This window comes from Artemia sp. Qi Xiang Cuo, chromosome 3 (genome assembly GCF_049724085.1).
Source record: "Artemia sp. Qi Xiang Cuo chromosome 3, ASM4972408v1, whole genome shotgun sequence".
NCBI classification, from domain to species: Eukaryota; Metazoa; Arthropoda; class Branchiopoda; order Anostraca; family Artemiidae; genus Artemia; species Artemia sp. Qi Xiang Cuo.
In genome coordinates, this window is record NC_142796.1 from 73,231,137 (window position 1) to 73,247,577 (window position 16,441).

The 16,441-nt window shown below is 36.5% G+C and overlaps 1 protein-coding gene across 1 annotated transcript in view; it reads left to right on the plus strand.

Moving 5' to 3' along the window:
- LOC148954504 (uncharacterized) overlaps positions 1–16,441 on the plus strand; it is a 548,520-nt gene that overhangs the window by 382,447 nt on the left and 149,632 nt on the right. The window contains exons 11-12 of the mRNA XM_089086303.1: positions 389–543; positions 5,972–6,055. Of these exons, the coding sequence (XP_088942429.1) occupies positions 389–543; positions 5,972–6,055 (239 nt within the window). The remainder of the gene's footprint in view (positions 1–388; positions 544–5,971; positions 6,056–16,441) is intronic.

Consider the following 16,441-nt stretch of genomic DNA (forward strand, 5'->3'; position numbering starts at 1 on the left):
ATCTTTTTCGATCATTAGGTAGCTTACTACTTAGTCCCACATTCCTTTCTAATTTGCAACAAATCTCTTTACGCCCTTGAAATTGTAAAGCATACTAGAATACTCGGTGGGACTAATGTATTACGAAGGATCAATTAAGATTGTGTTGGTCGAGGATTCAGCCATCAAAAATCGAAAGACCTATTCCTACAAAAATAAAAAGGTCTGAGGGAGGTATGCTGTGTATTTCTATAGGTCCTGCAGCATCGATTAAAATTTAGATTTTAGGCACCCGAATTGTCAACGATAGATATTCCGACTTAGCGAAACATACTATATAGGGTAATTAACGGAGAATCAAAAGAAAGAAAAACGAAAGCAATTGATAAAGTTTTATGTCCATTTTTAGGTTAGTATATTCCAAGAATGTCAACCTGAATTTCTTCATGACCTTGTTCTTAAGATGCGTGCATCCATTTTTACTCCAGGTGACATGATATGTCGTAGAGGAGAAGTCGCCCGCGAAATGTTTATTATTGCTGATGGCATATTAGAGGTAATCAGGTAAGTGATGTTTTCCACCTCTGTTCCTACTTCTGGAAACCAATTTACAAGAATCTAATCAATTTCCTGGATAATATTTAATTGTCTTTGCCTTGGATGTAGAGCTGGTTTCAATAAATCAGACATTTCTAAAATTCACCACGTGGACGCTGGCTGTAGCCAGAGAAAGGTGCATCTAAATTCAATATCTCTCAAATATCAGATTTTCATAATAAAGATACACTACTTGATTATCTAACGGTTAAAAAAAGATACCTAAAACTAATTTTTCCCATGCTTGATCCTCCTATCCTAATGGATTAACCCTCTGCCTTCCCTTCCCAACCCAGTTCAAGACAATGCAGTGGGTGCTGCATCTACATACGAGATTTTATGACGGTAACGCCCATACTTATCGTTGTCGCTGTATTATCAGAGGTATATTAGCGGGAGCGAGAAACATCAGTCCTTTAGCAAGATTTAGTTTCAGTGTAAAAACAAGATTTCCTAGCCTCTAAATATCCACAATTCACTCCTACGTCTTATATTGCCGTAGTCGGGGATGTGGGGTTCTAGGTTTTAAACCCCTCAAACATTAAAATCTGGGATATAATTTTGATTTGGATGCTAATTTTGTCTTCTAGCCAAAATTAGGGAAGGGGAGAAATTTCTGACATCTGAACTCATGGTCTGGTATGAACCTAATTTTTCTAAATAGAAAACACTCTGGCCAGCTTTAATCAGCAGATTCTCACCGAAAATTTCTGAGCAGAGACCAAAAACTCGTTCCGCTATATCTTGTGGTAGGTTGGTGCTTCTTAGATTGTCTTGGTCTCCGTTTGTCTTGTCCCACGTTTAATATAGCTTATTGCAATCGATTACAATTTATTTTAGTTGCTGAAAGCCAATGAAAATTCTTGTCCTTGAGTGGAATCGTCTCTTACTAGTTTGTTAGCTACCGCTGCAACCCGGAATCAATATAGCTTATTGCAATCGATTAATGTTTATTTTCGTTGCTGAGAGCCAATGAAATTCTTGTCTTTGAATGGAAATAGTTCTTATTGGCCGGAAGTTTTAGAAATCAATTGTAACCAGCTATACTGAGCGCGTGATTAGAGACAAATTTCTGAATTTGTCTTGGTTTTAATAAGTCTGTAAGGGAACAAAATTTTAGGGTATTTGGTACACAAATTCCAAACTATACAAATTTTACAAGCTAAATAACATCATTCGCCTGACAAGGAAGGACCTAAAAAAGTCACGGGCATAATAAACACAGCCAAAAAAATGAAGATGAAGGAAAGGAAAGAAGAAATACAACTTAAAATTCAGATCAAATACTCATAGTTCCTCAAATAAATCCCAAAATAATATCAGAGAAAGGAGCGAAAGCGAACGGGTTGCAAAATCACTAACAACATAATAACTGTATGCATACAGGCATGCGTCTGTGTTGCTCCACATCACTGCTTTACTAAATTTTTTCAAGTCTGAGTTGTTCCTCTTCCTCTATTTGCTGTTTGTTGATTTTCGTTTCGTTTTTGTACGTGTTCCTTCCCGTATTATAATTAAATTAAAAAAACAAGTTTTTTAAACTGAAAGTAAGGAGCGACATTAAAACTTAAAACGAACAGAAACTATTCTGTATATGAAAGGGGATGTCCCCTCCTCAACGCCTCGCAAAGTTTGACTTTCTCACAACTCTTTTTTTTTAAACAATGAAAAACTTTAGCGTAAAGAGCGAAGCGTTGAGAAGGGGACATCCACTTTCATATACGGAATAATTTCTGTTCGTTTTAAGTTTTAATGTCCCTCCTTACTTTCAGTTTAAAAAACTTGTTTTTTTTATTTAATTTCTGATCGTTTTTTAGTTAATGCAGCTTTTATTTTGGTTCACCGTCATTGAATAAGTAAACAAAATTTTGTTCCAATTCTTTAAAAATGACCCTTAATCACAAAGGCCGTTAATTAGAATAAATAGCTCTTATGAAAGTACTAAAAAATCTTTGGCTTAAAGAGAGAGGCATTGACTAGAAGGTGAGCCCAATCATATAGCTAATATTTTTTGTTCGTTTTAAGTTTTGATGTTGCTCCTCTCTTTCAGTTGAAAAACTTGTTTTTTTATATTTAATTTCTGATTTTTTTTTTTTTAATAATGATGGGAAATCTGGCACACCCTTCATAGCAATGTCCCTTCCCCCCTGAAAACTTCCTTCATGAAAAGATCCTCCCATATAACCCCTGACCCACCCCCGACCCCCCACTACCAGAAAAAAATCCCCCTGAAAACGTCTTTATACTTCCCAATAACCAATGCTATATGTTAACATTGGGTAAAGTTCATAACTTTCAGCCCTCCCAAGGGGGCTTCGAGAGATTAAGTCATCCTAAAAGACATAGTTATAATATTTTCGACCATGCTGAGCAAAATGGCTATCTCAAAATTTTGATCGGGTGACTTTGGGAAAAAAATGAGCGTGGGAGGGGGCCTAGTTGCTCTCCATTTTTTTTTCACTTAAAAATGGCTCTAGAACTTTTAATTTCCGTTCCAATGAGCCCTCCCACGATATTCTACGACCACTGGGTCGATACGATCAGCCCTGGGGAAAAAAAAAAAAAATAAAAATAAATAAACACGCATCCGTGATCTTTCTTCTGGCAAAAAATGCAAAATTCCACATTTTTGTAGATAAGAGCTTGAAACCTCTACAATAGGGTTCTTTGATACGTTGAAGAAGATGGTGTGATTTTCATTAAGGTTCTATAACTTTTAAGGGGTCTTTCCCTCTTTTTTCGAAAATCAGCCAAATATTCTCGCGTAACTTTTGATGGGTAGGACTAAACGTGATGAAACTTATATATTTGAAATCAGCATTAAAATCTGATTCTTTTGATGTATCTATTAGTATCAAAATTCCGTTTTCTAGAGTTTCGGCTACCATTGAGCCGGGTCGCTCCTTACTTACAGTTCGTTACCACGAACTGTTTGATATTGTATAGTGAGGTTGAAGACTGAAGATAACGTTGAATTAACTTTCTATTCATATGATGTAGAGCAATCTTGCGATTTTTTTCAACGAAGAAAAAGACGAACATTATTTTTATACTCTAGGGAATTATAAATTTAAAGATACAATTATTCAAATTAAAGCGAGACCCATCAAAAATTTTGCAGATGCTGACCAGGGTTAGAACTAGAATGAGAAGTGTAATGATAGATTGCCCCTATTAAAAAAAGGAAGTTAATATATGATTGAAGACACGCTATATTTGATGTAAATACGTTCTAATACCATACTGGCTGAATATGACATACGATAAAACAACGAAAAGACGAAGAAAAATAATTTAAAAAAAGTAATATTACGAGAGTGATTTTGAGCCGGTAAACCAAAAAAAAACAAAAAAAAAACGGTAAACAAAAAAGAAGTAGATATTTTAGCAGAGACCACCACTAAACTGTCTTCAGTGAAAAAAAAATATTTTGAAATTATCTAAACAGTAAAAAAAAATTACTTGCATTGTCCAAGCGACTTTTTCGGACAAATGTTATTTTTCTCTTGCTTTTTTGTGTATTTTTTTCTCTTTACACTCAGGAAGGCTTGACCGAAAAATATTTTTCATCTTTTCGTTTTCTCCACTGGCTGAAAATCACCCTTGTTTCGATTTTTGTTTTCTTAATCATTTCCTTCTTTCTTTGTTCCTTAGCAGTATTTTATTTTTGATATAAGATCCCAAAAAAATAATTTTCAAATTGAAGCAATTGAAAAAAAGGTAAAATATAAAAAAAGTTATACGCACTTTCGTAGGAGACGAAGTTCGCAACGACTACGAAGATGTCAATTACCCTCCGAAATAGGGGTATGAATTTTCCTAGTCAATGGTCTCTGAAGAGCAGCTATAAGACTCTTAAACATGTTCAAATAGACAAAGAGGCAAAAGTAAGAAGCGAATGAATAAGGGTAAAATACACAGAACGTTGGGAATTTCGGACGATATAGCATATCAGCGTTTACAGCTTATCTTTGACTTCAAATTAGCTATATGAACTTCAAAGGAAAGGTTACTGACCAGCTGGATTCCAATATACCTGGTATTATCAACTCTATAAACCGCATTACAGTTATCAATCACCAAGGGATGGAACCTTGACACAGTATTACCTGGATCACAAGATCACCATAGCCTACCGCAATTCAGTACTAGCTTGTCACAGTGAAACCATTGACGTAGTTGCAATAAATCACTCACAATTTCAACATGCACTGCCGATTCCTCATCAGCTTTAAACCAGCAAGTAATGCCAGCAAGAAAGAGATGGGAATTACAGAGGACAAAGAAATTAACCCTGAAGCACAACAGTTGCATATGACTAAGAGACCTTGGTAAAAATAGCATCACGATAAATAGCACACTGAGACCTGGCTGTTGGCATTACATGCGTGAATACCGTACTGAACTTCTCACTCCTTATACTGGACCTCTGTATTCAGAAGTATCCAGGTTAAACTGTAAAATGAAGTGATGAACAGATTTGAAAGTCTTTCTTATGTCAAGGAAGATTTTATTTGTAATAGTTTTATAACTATCGAGTACCTAATGATTGAATTGAGTAACTACAACCTCTGTTCTATAGTCTTTGAAACTATAAACAGGATAGATATTGGGCGGCGGTTTGATGGATTAACTGGGTCGCTACTTTATGCGCTAAGAAGATATTATCTACCCTTAAGATTTAGGAGAATGAGAGTAAAACACTGAGTCTTGACTAGAAGAAAGTATGTAAGCTGATTTTCTTAGGATTAGGAGACAGGAAGATAGTCTTCTCACCGGGGTCATATCCAGGATTTTCTTTGGGGGTGTAAAGGATTGTTTCCGGAGTTTTATTTAAAAAAAAAAAAAACTTAAGAAAACGCATCAATAATTTGTTCATGTTCATTTTGTTACGTTTTTACGATTCGGAAAAACATTTGGGGGAGGTTTCGAACCCCATAACCGCTCCCCCTTGCTTCTTGCCGTAACTTGCAAAACGGTTGTTGAGCAAGCATATAGCTTATTGTTTGCGTGATGGCCTTTGTTCCCGTATAAGAAGACAAACATCATCTCATATGGAATGCAATTATTATTATTATTCCTTGGGAAAGTGAAGAACATCCCATAACTTTTAAGAACACACCTGTGCATTGTCATAAGCTTTGGAGTAATCTGCTGTCTTTGCAAAACGGAAGATTTTTGCTCGCAATACGCCTTGTTTTTGTCAGTTGGGTATTGAAGAAAAGATTTGTAATGCTTATTTTTCCTTACTGAGATTAGAATTCATTGAAAGTTGCTCATCATTAGCTCAATTTCCTTTGATTGAATTTCCAATAATAATTTTTTATGCCCTAAAATTATTTTTTAAATTGACAGAAATGGAAATTGATTTATTGCTTTACGTTTACCGTTCTAGTGAATTGGGAAAGGTGTTGACAACCATGAAGTCTGGTGAATTCTTTGGAGAGATTGGGATACTGAACCTTGACGGGCTAAACAAGTAAGTTATCTAATATTTTGACAATCTTTTTTCTAGGGTAATATTGCAATACTGCTTTAAAATAGATACTTAATTAAAACAGTATGCTGCAGCTACTCTAGTCAGCTTCATCAACAAAATGTCGCAAGAGCAGCACTTGGTCAGTATAGATTAGACACTACAGTTTCCAACCCTTCAAAACTTCAAAATTATGCGTCCCAAGAAGGGTTTCCTTTAAAAGAAAGGGTTACACGTTACTTATACCATAAGGTAAGATCTTTATCTTTTTAAACATTTATCACAAACCTAAGGGGGCCGAATATGCAGTAAAGTGTCAAAAATATAAAATAACAAGCAATTATAAGTCTGGATTTTTTTTTACAGAAAGGAAAAAAGATTGTAAAAAAAAACAGTGGTCAAAAATGTCAAAAAAAATTTTCAAAAAACTTGAAAAATTAAAAAAAAAGAGTAAGTTAAGTTAACAAAAAACACACATGAGGATAATTCAGGCTTGCACTAAAACCTACAAAAAATATTTTAATTCAAAAGAAAACTAAATTTGTAAATCAAGCATTTATCAGTTATAAGGTAAGAAAAAGGAGGGGGAAACTCATTTTTTAATATGCTTACTATGCAGGGGACGAAAAATCTTCTATATCTTTCGGTGGACAATTTTATTGGGGTACTAAGGGGGATTATTGCTGAATTGAAACGGGGGAGGTAAGGTCAAAGGCTGGAGGGAAATCGACAAGGGAAAGGGTAATTTGTCCGAGAGTTATGGAGGACGTATTTTTTGTGAAACGCAAGAAAATTTGTGTTGTCCTTTCCTTGAGGATGACCAGACTGGCCTATTTGAAGAAGAGGGGTAAGATAAGATAAGATAAGTTTTATTCATCATTAAATACACATACAATATTAAATGTTATTAATCCCTCAAAGGCTCATTGGCCTGTACAAAGAGGGACGACATATGAATTACATACTCAGAGATAAAAAACAAAAGAAAATTCAAAATGATCACTTACTCATATATGAAGGAGAAGAAAAGAAAATATAGATAAAATGGAAACTATATAAAAAATTAGAATAAATAAACTAAATTTATTAATTATATTAAATAGACTCAAAAAAAAAAAAAAAGGTATAAAACATTTTATCCTCATCGAAAATTAATTCTAAGGCACCTTTTTTGGACTGCCTCTATTCTTTCTGACAATTCATTGGCAATACTAGGGTGCCAAACAGGACAGACATAGTCCAGGATTTGGAGTAGAAATGAAAGATAAATTCTCAAACAATGGAATTTATGACATTTGAATTTTTTAAGGAGATTAAAGAGGTAAAATTTGGTATTTGTGTGTTGTAAAGGATCCTTAACATGGTAATCCCATTCTAAGTCGCTTGAGATGGTAAGACCCAGTAATTTCATGGTGCTAACTGACATTTCAGTGGAATTAGGTAGGTAAAAGTAGGGAGAGTCTTAAGGAAATTAATTGTTAGTATTGTTGATTTTAAAGGGTGGACTGCCATATTGTTAGTAGCAGCTTCATCTGATATATTTTCCAGGTCATTTGAACTATTTTTTAGATTTTGAAATGTCTCTAAGAGTGTTTACAAATTTTATCTATCAGATAAGTTGACCCCAGTGTTTTTTTATCATTACAAGAAATAAAATCGGGCCTAAGAGGTTTCCTTGGTGCACTCCATTGTAAACTGGGAGGGGATCGGAATATACATTAAGGTATTTGACAACTTGGGTTCTATTAAAGAGGAAAGACGCGATTATTCTGATTAAAAGGGGATCAACTTGAAGTTCATTTGGATAGTTTTTCTACCATTGTATTGTGGTTAATTCAATCAAAAGATTTTTGAAAGTCCATTGCTATAATATTCAGCCAGGTATTGGGTTTTTAAGTGTACATATTGTGTCCATAAGGTGAACAAGATAGTGGGTAGTGGATGCAGAGCTTAAATTACCGAAATGCCTCAATTCTGATTGAACTTAAATTCCTACTGAACATAAACTCATACTAAATGTGCTCTGCTTCTTTTTATTCTTTATTCCTTGGCAACGACTCAATGCTGCTACATCTAAAATACTTCATTTACACAAGCTAATACTGTATTAGCCTACTTTGTGTCAAAATGTAAAACGTTACCCAGTTTACACTGTTAGTTTTAAGAACGCAGCTTGCACAATTTAAGGTTTCATAACTTGGCTTGGAAAGACACCGGGTTTGAAAAGTGATATCATTATAGCTTTCTTTGAGGTCTTTGTAATTTGTAAATATGTTGGTGTATTTGTTTGTAAAAGAAAGTTAAACTGATAGATTATTTGGTTTATTTGTTTTATTATTTTTATATTAATTAGTTTATTTTGAATTTTTTTATTATTGTTATTTGTTTTTATAGGAGACACGTAGGGTCACCATCCGGAAAAGTTTAGTGGTATGGTAAGAAATAGCCACCGTATGAAGGGCGTCCTGTTGGGGGAGGACGCGCTTTTCCACGGGAATGGAAAATTTTATATTATTTTTTTTATACTGGATGGTTTTTGGTAGTATATGGTGAATTGGAGTGTGTCTAGTTCGGCTACTATTTAATAAAAATAGTAGGTGACGTCTATATTTAAACTTAGATATATTTTGAATTTAAAATTTGTCTTCACTGAGAGGAGAGGAGGTGGGTTTAAAACAAAATAAAAAAAAAGGAAGAAAGAAAGAAAGACACCGGGCACAAAAAAAATATTTGTTTTTGACATAGATTATGAAATAAACAATTTGTTTCTTGTTCTATCGCCGAAAATGGTTAAACAAACCTTTTAATAATCACAGCAAAACTTTTCATCTTTATTAGGCTAATACCGATTGAAAATCATTGTGCTGTTCTCCTTCAAATAAGGTGTGGCATGCCCACATTTATGATTATTAATTTAAAAAAAAACTGTTTCCACAAAATAAGTTTTTCAAAAAAAGTTAAAGAACTCCATTAAACCAACAATGAATAAAAATAGAATAGAATAATCTACCAAGCCTACAACTAGCATAAATCAGTATCAATAAATAAATGAAACCAAAAACAAACAGAAATCAAAATAAATAACAGAGTCAAACTCAAAAAGAGCAGAAATTAATATGTGTAGGGTTCTAAACCCCTATGCTTTCTAAAAGCCAGAATATAATTTGTACTTTACTGAAAAAAAATCAAATGAAATTACTATAAAAAAAATTTGCATTGTCAGTTTAGTATACATATTCTAATATTTATTCCTTAAAATCTTAATTAATTTTTTATTTCTTAAAGTTATAAGAATAAAAAAATTTAAAAGATTTCTAGTGATTCTATTTTTATTCATTTTTGGTTTAATGGAGTTCTGTACTTTCTTTTGAAAAACTTATTTTGAGGAAAAAGTTTGTTTAATTAATTTCTGTTCATTTTATATTGACATAGTCTTATTCAGGGAAAAACACTGAGCCTCTTCTAAAGTTAAAAAACCAACCCTTCCATAAAAACCTTAAATACCCCCTGGGTATAATTTACAACCCTTGCCCCTAATCTCTGGGGTTTGTTTCAACCCCAAAAGCCATGTTATATGATAATTTGACTATTTTGAATAGAATGGCTATCAAAACTTTCTATTAGATGCATTTCAGGATAATACGATGTGTGTGTGTGGAGGGGGGATAGCTGCACTTTGATCACTTTGACTCTTAAAAACAGCACTAGAGCACTGATTACCAATCTAATGAGCCCCCTCTGAAGTTTATATGACCAAGCTTTCTATAAAAACCTTATATGCCCCCAGGGCATAAGTTGCAACCTTTGTCCTGAGGGCTGGGGGGATTTGCTATCCTCAAAGACATTATTTCCAGCCCTCTCAAATACGTTGAACAAAATAGCTATCTCAAATTTTGACTGGAAGTGTTTGGTGAAAGAATGGGCGTTGGGGGGGGGGCGGCATTTGCCCTCTGATCACTTTTGACTAACAAAAAAGGTACTAGTCCTTTCAATTTCCAATCGAATGAGCTCTTTTTGAAGCTTCTATGACAAAAAATTCTATAAGAACCTTATATGCCCCAAGGGCATGACTTACGTTCCTTGTCCTGAGGGCTATGGGGGGGGCGGGTTGTCATCCTCAAAGACAAATATTTCCAGACTTTTCAACTACGTTGAACAAAATGGTCATATCAAAATGTTGATCGTAAGTGTTTGGGGAAATAATAGGCTGGGGGGGGCTGATAATTCCTCCGATTACTTTTGACTATTAAAAAGGGCAATATCCCTTTCAATATCAAATCTAATGAGCCCTTTTTGATGTTTTTATAAAAACAAATTCAATAAAACCTTATATGCCCCCAGGGCATAGCTTACAACCTTAGCCCTGAGAGCTGTGGGGGGGGGGGTGTCACACTCAAAGATATAATTTTTAAACTCTTAAACTACGTTCAACAAAATGTCTATATCAATATGTTGATCAGCATGTTTGGAGAAATGATGGGGGTGGGAGGGGGTATTCGTCCTTCAATCGCTTTTGACAAACTTTTCAAAATGTTGCTTGAATGTGTTCTGGGAAATGGTTGGCATGAGAGGGGTTTAGTTGCCCTCCAATCACTTTTGACTATTAAAAAGGGCACAAGCCCTTTCAATTTCCAATCGAATGAGCCCTTTTTGAAGTTTCTACAACGACCATTTCCTTAAAAACTTTATATGCCCCCTGGGTATAACTTACAACCCTTGACCTGAGAGTTTTCAGGGGGTTGTCATCCTCAAAGAAATAATTTTCAGACCTTTAAACTACATTGAACACAATGATTATCTCAAAATTTTGATTGGAAGTATTTTGGGAAATGGTGGGGGTAAGAGGGGGTTCGTTGCCCTTCAATCACTTTCTACTATTAAAAAGGCACTAGCACTTTCAATTTCCAATCAAATAAGCCCTCTTTGAAGTTTCTACAACAACGCTTTCTATAGAAACCTTATATTACAATCTTTACCCTGAGGGCTGTGAGGGGTTGTCATCCTCAAAGACCTGATTTCCAGAACATTCAACTATGTTGAAAAAATTGCTATCTCAAAATTTTGGATTGGATGTGTTTGGGGACATGGTGGGTGTGAGAGGGGAGTTAGATGCCCTTCAATTACTTTCCACTATTGAAAAGTGCACTAGCCCTTGCAATTTCAAATCCAATGAGCCCTTTTTGAAGTTTGCACGACAACCCTTTCTATAAGACCCTTATATGCCCTCAGGGCATAACCTACAACCCTAGCCCTGAGGGCTTTCGGGGGGGTGACATCCTCAAAAACTTCGTTTCCAGAACTTTCAACTATGTTGAACAAAATGCCTATCTCAAAATTTTGATTGGATGTTTTGGATAAATGGTGGGCAAGAGAGGGGGGTTAGTTGCCTTCCAATCCCTTTCTAATTTTATTAAGGGCACTAGCCCTTTCCATTTTCAATTGAATGAGTCTTTTTTGAAGTTTATATGGCAACACTATCTATAAAAACCTTATATGCACCCAGGGCATAACTTACAACCCTTGCCCTGAGAGGTGGGGGGGGGGGGTTGTCCTCCTCAAAGACGTAATTTCCAGAACTTTCAACGACGTTGAACAAAATGGCTATCTCAAAATTTTGATTGGATGTGTTTGGGGAAATGATTGGCGTGAGAGGGGGATTAGTTGCCCTCCGATAACTTTTGAATATTCAAAATGGTACTAGCCCTTTCATTTTCCAATCGAATGAGCTTATTTTGAAGTTTCTAGGATAACACTTTATAAAAGAACCTTATATGCCCCCACGGCATAGCTTACATTCTGGGGGTTCCCCCCGCAACCCTGGGGGCTGTGGGGTGTTGTCATCCTCAAAGACCTAATTTCATAGACTTTAAACCACATTAAACAAAATGGCTATCTCAAAATTTTGATTGGATGCGTTTGTGGAAATGGTGGGTGTGAGAGGGGGGTTAGTAGCCCTCCAATAACTTTTGACTATTTAAAAGGGCTCTAACCCTTTCAATTTCCAATCGAATGAGCCCTTTTTGAAGTTTCTACAACAGTGCTTTCTATAAAAACCTCGTACGCCCTCAGGACATAATTTGCAACACTTGCCCGGGGGGTTCTGGGGGGTTCTCATCCTCAAAGACCTAATTATATAGACTTTAAACTACGTTGATTAAAATGGCTATCTCAAAATTTTGATTGGATGTGTTTGGAGAAATAGTGGCCGTAAGAGGGGGGCCATTGTCCTCCGATCACTTTCTACTATTCAAAAGGGGACTATCCCTTTCAATTTCCATTCGAATCAGCCCTTTTTGAAGTTTCTGAGACAACCCTTTTTATAAAAATTATAATCCCCCAGGGCAAAAATTATAATCCCCCAGGGCAAAAATTAAAACCCTTGCTTTGAGGGGTGTGCGGGGGTGTCATCCTCAATGACATTTTTTCCAGATCTTTCAACTATTTTGAATAAAATGCCTATCTCAAAATTTTGATTGGATATGTTCGGGGAAAGGGTGGGCGTGGAATGGGTGTACGTTCGCTTCCAATCACTTTCAGCTATTGAAAAGGGCTCAAGCCCTTCCAATTTCCTATCGAATGAGCCCTTTTCGAAGTTTCTATGACATCTCTTTCGATACAAAGTCCCCTGGTCTAAAACAAAGAAAAAAATAAATAATATATTGTGCCAAGATCGTTCCTTACTTATGCAGCGCTATTGCGCTGCCTATGAAAAGTATGCATAGAGAGGGGGTGTTTGAGAATCCAATAATACAAGTTGAATATGAAATTCAACTTCCAATCGAACAAGCTTTTTTTGAAGTTTATACGACAACACTTTATAAAAAAAAACTTTTTTGCCCCCAGGTTATAATCTACATCCTGGGCGTTCCCTCCCCCCCCACAACCCTGAAGGCTGTGGGGCGTTTTCATCCTCAGAGACGTAATTTCGTTCAAACTACGTTGAACAAAATGACTATCTCAAAATTTCGATTGGATGTGTTTGGGGAAATGGTGGGTGTGAGAGGGGGGTAAGTAGCCCTCCAATCACTTTTGACAATTAAAAAGGGCACTATCAACTTTTCAACTTCCAATCGAATGAGCCCTTTTTGAAGTTTCTACAACAACGCTTTATATAAAAACCTCATACGCCATCAGGGCATAACTTACAACCCTTGCCCGGGGGGTAGTGGGGGGTTGTCATCCTCAAAGACCTAATTTTATAGACTTTAAATTACGTTGAACAAAATGACTATCTAAAAATTTTGATTGGATGTGTTTAGAGAATGGTGGCAGTAAGAGGGGGGCTATTGTCCTTCAATCACTTTCTACTATTAAAAAGGGGACTAGCCCTTTCGATTTTCAATCCAATGAGCCCTTTTTGAAGTTTCTACGACAACCCTTTCTTTAAAAATTAAAAGTCCTTAGGGCATAAATTAAAACCCCTTGCTTTGAGGGGTGTGTGTGTGGGGGGGGGTGTCATCCTTAATGACATATTTTCCAGAGCTTTCAACTATGTTGAGTAAAATGGATATATCCAAATTTTTATTGGATGTGTTTGGAGAAATGGTGGGCGTGGAAGGGGTGTTAGTTGTCTTCCAATCACTTTCGGGTGTTAAAAATGGCACAAGCCCTTCCAATTTCCTATCGAATGAGCCCTTTTCGAAGTTTCTATGACAAATCTTTCGATACAAAGTGCCCTGGTCTAAAACAAAGAAAAATAAATAATACGTTCTGCCAAGATCGTTCCTTACTTAGGCAGCTCTATTGCGCTGCCTATGAAAAGTTTGCACAGAGAGAGGGTGTTTGAGAATCCAATGACCCATTGTTTACGCGAATAATACAAGTTGAATATGAAATTCAACTTCAAATCGAATGAGCCCTTTTTGAAGTTTCTACGACAACACTTTATAAAAGAAACTAATATGCCCCCAAGGCATAACCTACATCTTGGAGGCTCCCCCCACAAACATGAGGGCTGTGGGGCGCTGTCATCCTCAAAGACCTAGTTTCATAGACATTAAACTACGTTGAACAAAATGGCTATCTCAAAATTTTGATTGTATGTGTAGGGGAATTGGTGGGCGTGAAAGAGGGGTTAGTAGCCCTCCAATCACTTTTGACTATTATAAAGGGCACTAGCCCTTTCAATTTCGAACCTAATGAGCCCTCTTTGAAGTTTCTACGACAACACTTTCTATAAAAACCTCATACGCCCTCATGGCATAACATACAACCCTTGCCCGGGGGGTTGTCATCCTCGAAGATATAATTTTATAGACTTTAAACTACGTTGAACAAAATGGCTATATTGAAGTTTTGATTGGATGTGTTTGGAGAAATGGTGGGCGTAAGAGGGGGGGGGGGCATTGTCCTCCAATCACTTTCTACTACTAAAAAGGCGACTAGCCCTTTCAATTTCCAATCGAATGAGCCCTTTTTGAAGTTTCTACGACAACCCTTTATATAAAAATTATAAGTTCCCAGGGCATAAATTAAAACCCTTGCTCTGAGGGGTTTGGGGGGTTTCATCCTCAATGACATATTTTCCAGCTCTTTCAACTAAGTTGAATAAAATGGCTATCTCAAAATTTTGATTGGATGTGTTTGGAGAAATGGTGGGCGTGGAAGGGGTGTTAGTTGTCTTCCAATCACTTTCAGCTATTGAAGAGACTCAAGCCCTTCCAATTTCCTATCGAATGAGCCCTTTTCGAAGTTTCTATGACAAATCTTTCGATACAAAGTGCCCTGGTCTAAAACAAAGGAAAAACAATATAATACATTGTGCCAAGATCGTTCCCTACTTAGACAGCGCTATTGCGCTGCCTATGAAAAGTTTGCACAAAGAGGGGGTGTTTGAGAATCCAACTACCCATTGTTTACGCGAATAATACAAGTTGAATATGACTGGACCTTTCTGATTTACACAAGGTTCAGTATGTCTGTGTATCAACAAACTATCTGGAGGTGTTGAAGGGCCAATGTCCAATTTTGATCCTGCAACAGGTTTTTTAAGTAAGTACCATTTTGCGATTCCGCCGCCACAGCGCTAAGGTCGTCGTTCTGCGCATGCGCGCTGGTTACCTACATCTGTTGTCTACGCACTGACGCCATTACAGTCTGATTCTTAATTGTATACGTTGTTTACTGAGTGTTTAAGATGCCTCCGACAATCGTGAGTCCCGCCGATTGTGAAGTACGGGCGTTTATACGATTTCTTAGTGCTAAAGGCGTAAAACCGATCGATATTCATCGTGAGATCTGTGAAGTTTATGGACAAAACATTATGAGTGATGGAATGGTAAGGAAATGGGTGAGAGCATTTACAGATGGCCGCACAAATGTGCATGATGAAGAACGGAGTGGGCGTCCTTCGGTCTTTAATGAAGATTTGGTGCAGAAAGTGGAATAAAAGGTGAGAGAAAACAGTCGCTTAACAATTTCATCAATGTGTGACTGGTTTCCTCAATATTGTCGTAGTGTTTTGTATTTTATTGTGACTGAGAACTTGAATTGTTGGAAATTGTACTCACGTTGGGTTCCGAAAATGTTGATGAATTTGCACAAAAACCAACGTTTAGGCAGTGCATTAACTTTCCTTGAGCAGTACCACAATGAAGGTGAAGATTTTTTAGACCAAATTATTACTGATGATGAAACATGGGGGGCCTACGTCACACCAGAATTAAAACACCAATCCATAAAATGGCGACATTCATCATCAGCCAAAACAATGAAGTTTGAGCAAACAAAGTGTGCCCGGAAAATCATGTGCACAGTTTTTTGGGACAAGAAAGGAATATTGCTAGAGGAGTTTCTGCCTCGTAATAAGACAATCAATGCAGCGTCTTATTGTGAGACATTGAACAATCTGCGTCGTGCAATCCAGAACAAAAGACGTGGCAAGTTGAGTAAGCGCATCATTTTGCTGCATGACAATGCCCGCCCCCATGTGGTTAGTCGGACCAAAGATTTCATCAAATCTTTTAAATTGAAAACTCTAGATCATCCTCTTTACAGCCCTGATCTGGCGCCCAGCGACTACCATTTGTTCCTGCACTTGAAGAAACACCTGGGTGGTCAGCGTCTTCAAGACGATAACGAAGTCAAAACAGTTGTGATACAGTGGTTAACAAGTCAGGGGGATTCAAAAACTGGTGCCATGTTATGACAAGTGCCTCAATATTCACGGAAATTATGTGGAAAAGTAGATTAAGGTACAGGCTTTCATGTAAAAATAAAATTATTGCGATATCTTTGCACGTCTTTTTTAATTCCAAAACGGTACTTACTTAAAAAACAACCGCAAAAATCACACAAATTCAAAATCCTTGTGTTCTTCCATGAATTTGGCCTCATGCCAGTTTTCTGTAGAGACTATCCCAAATACTTTTCTCGATTAAATTGCAATCA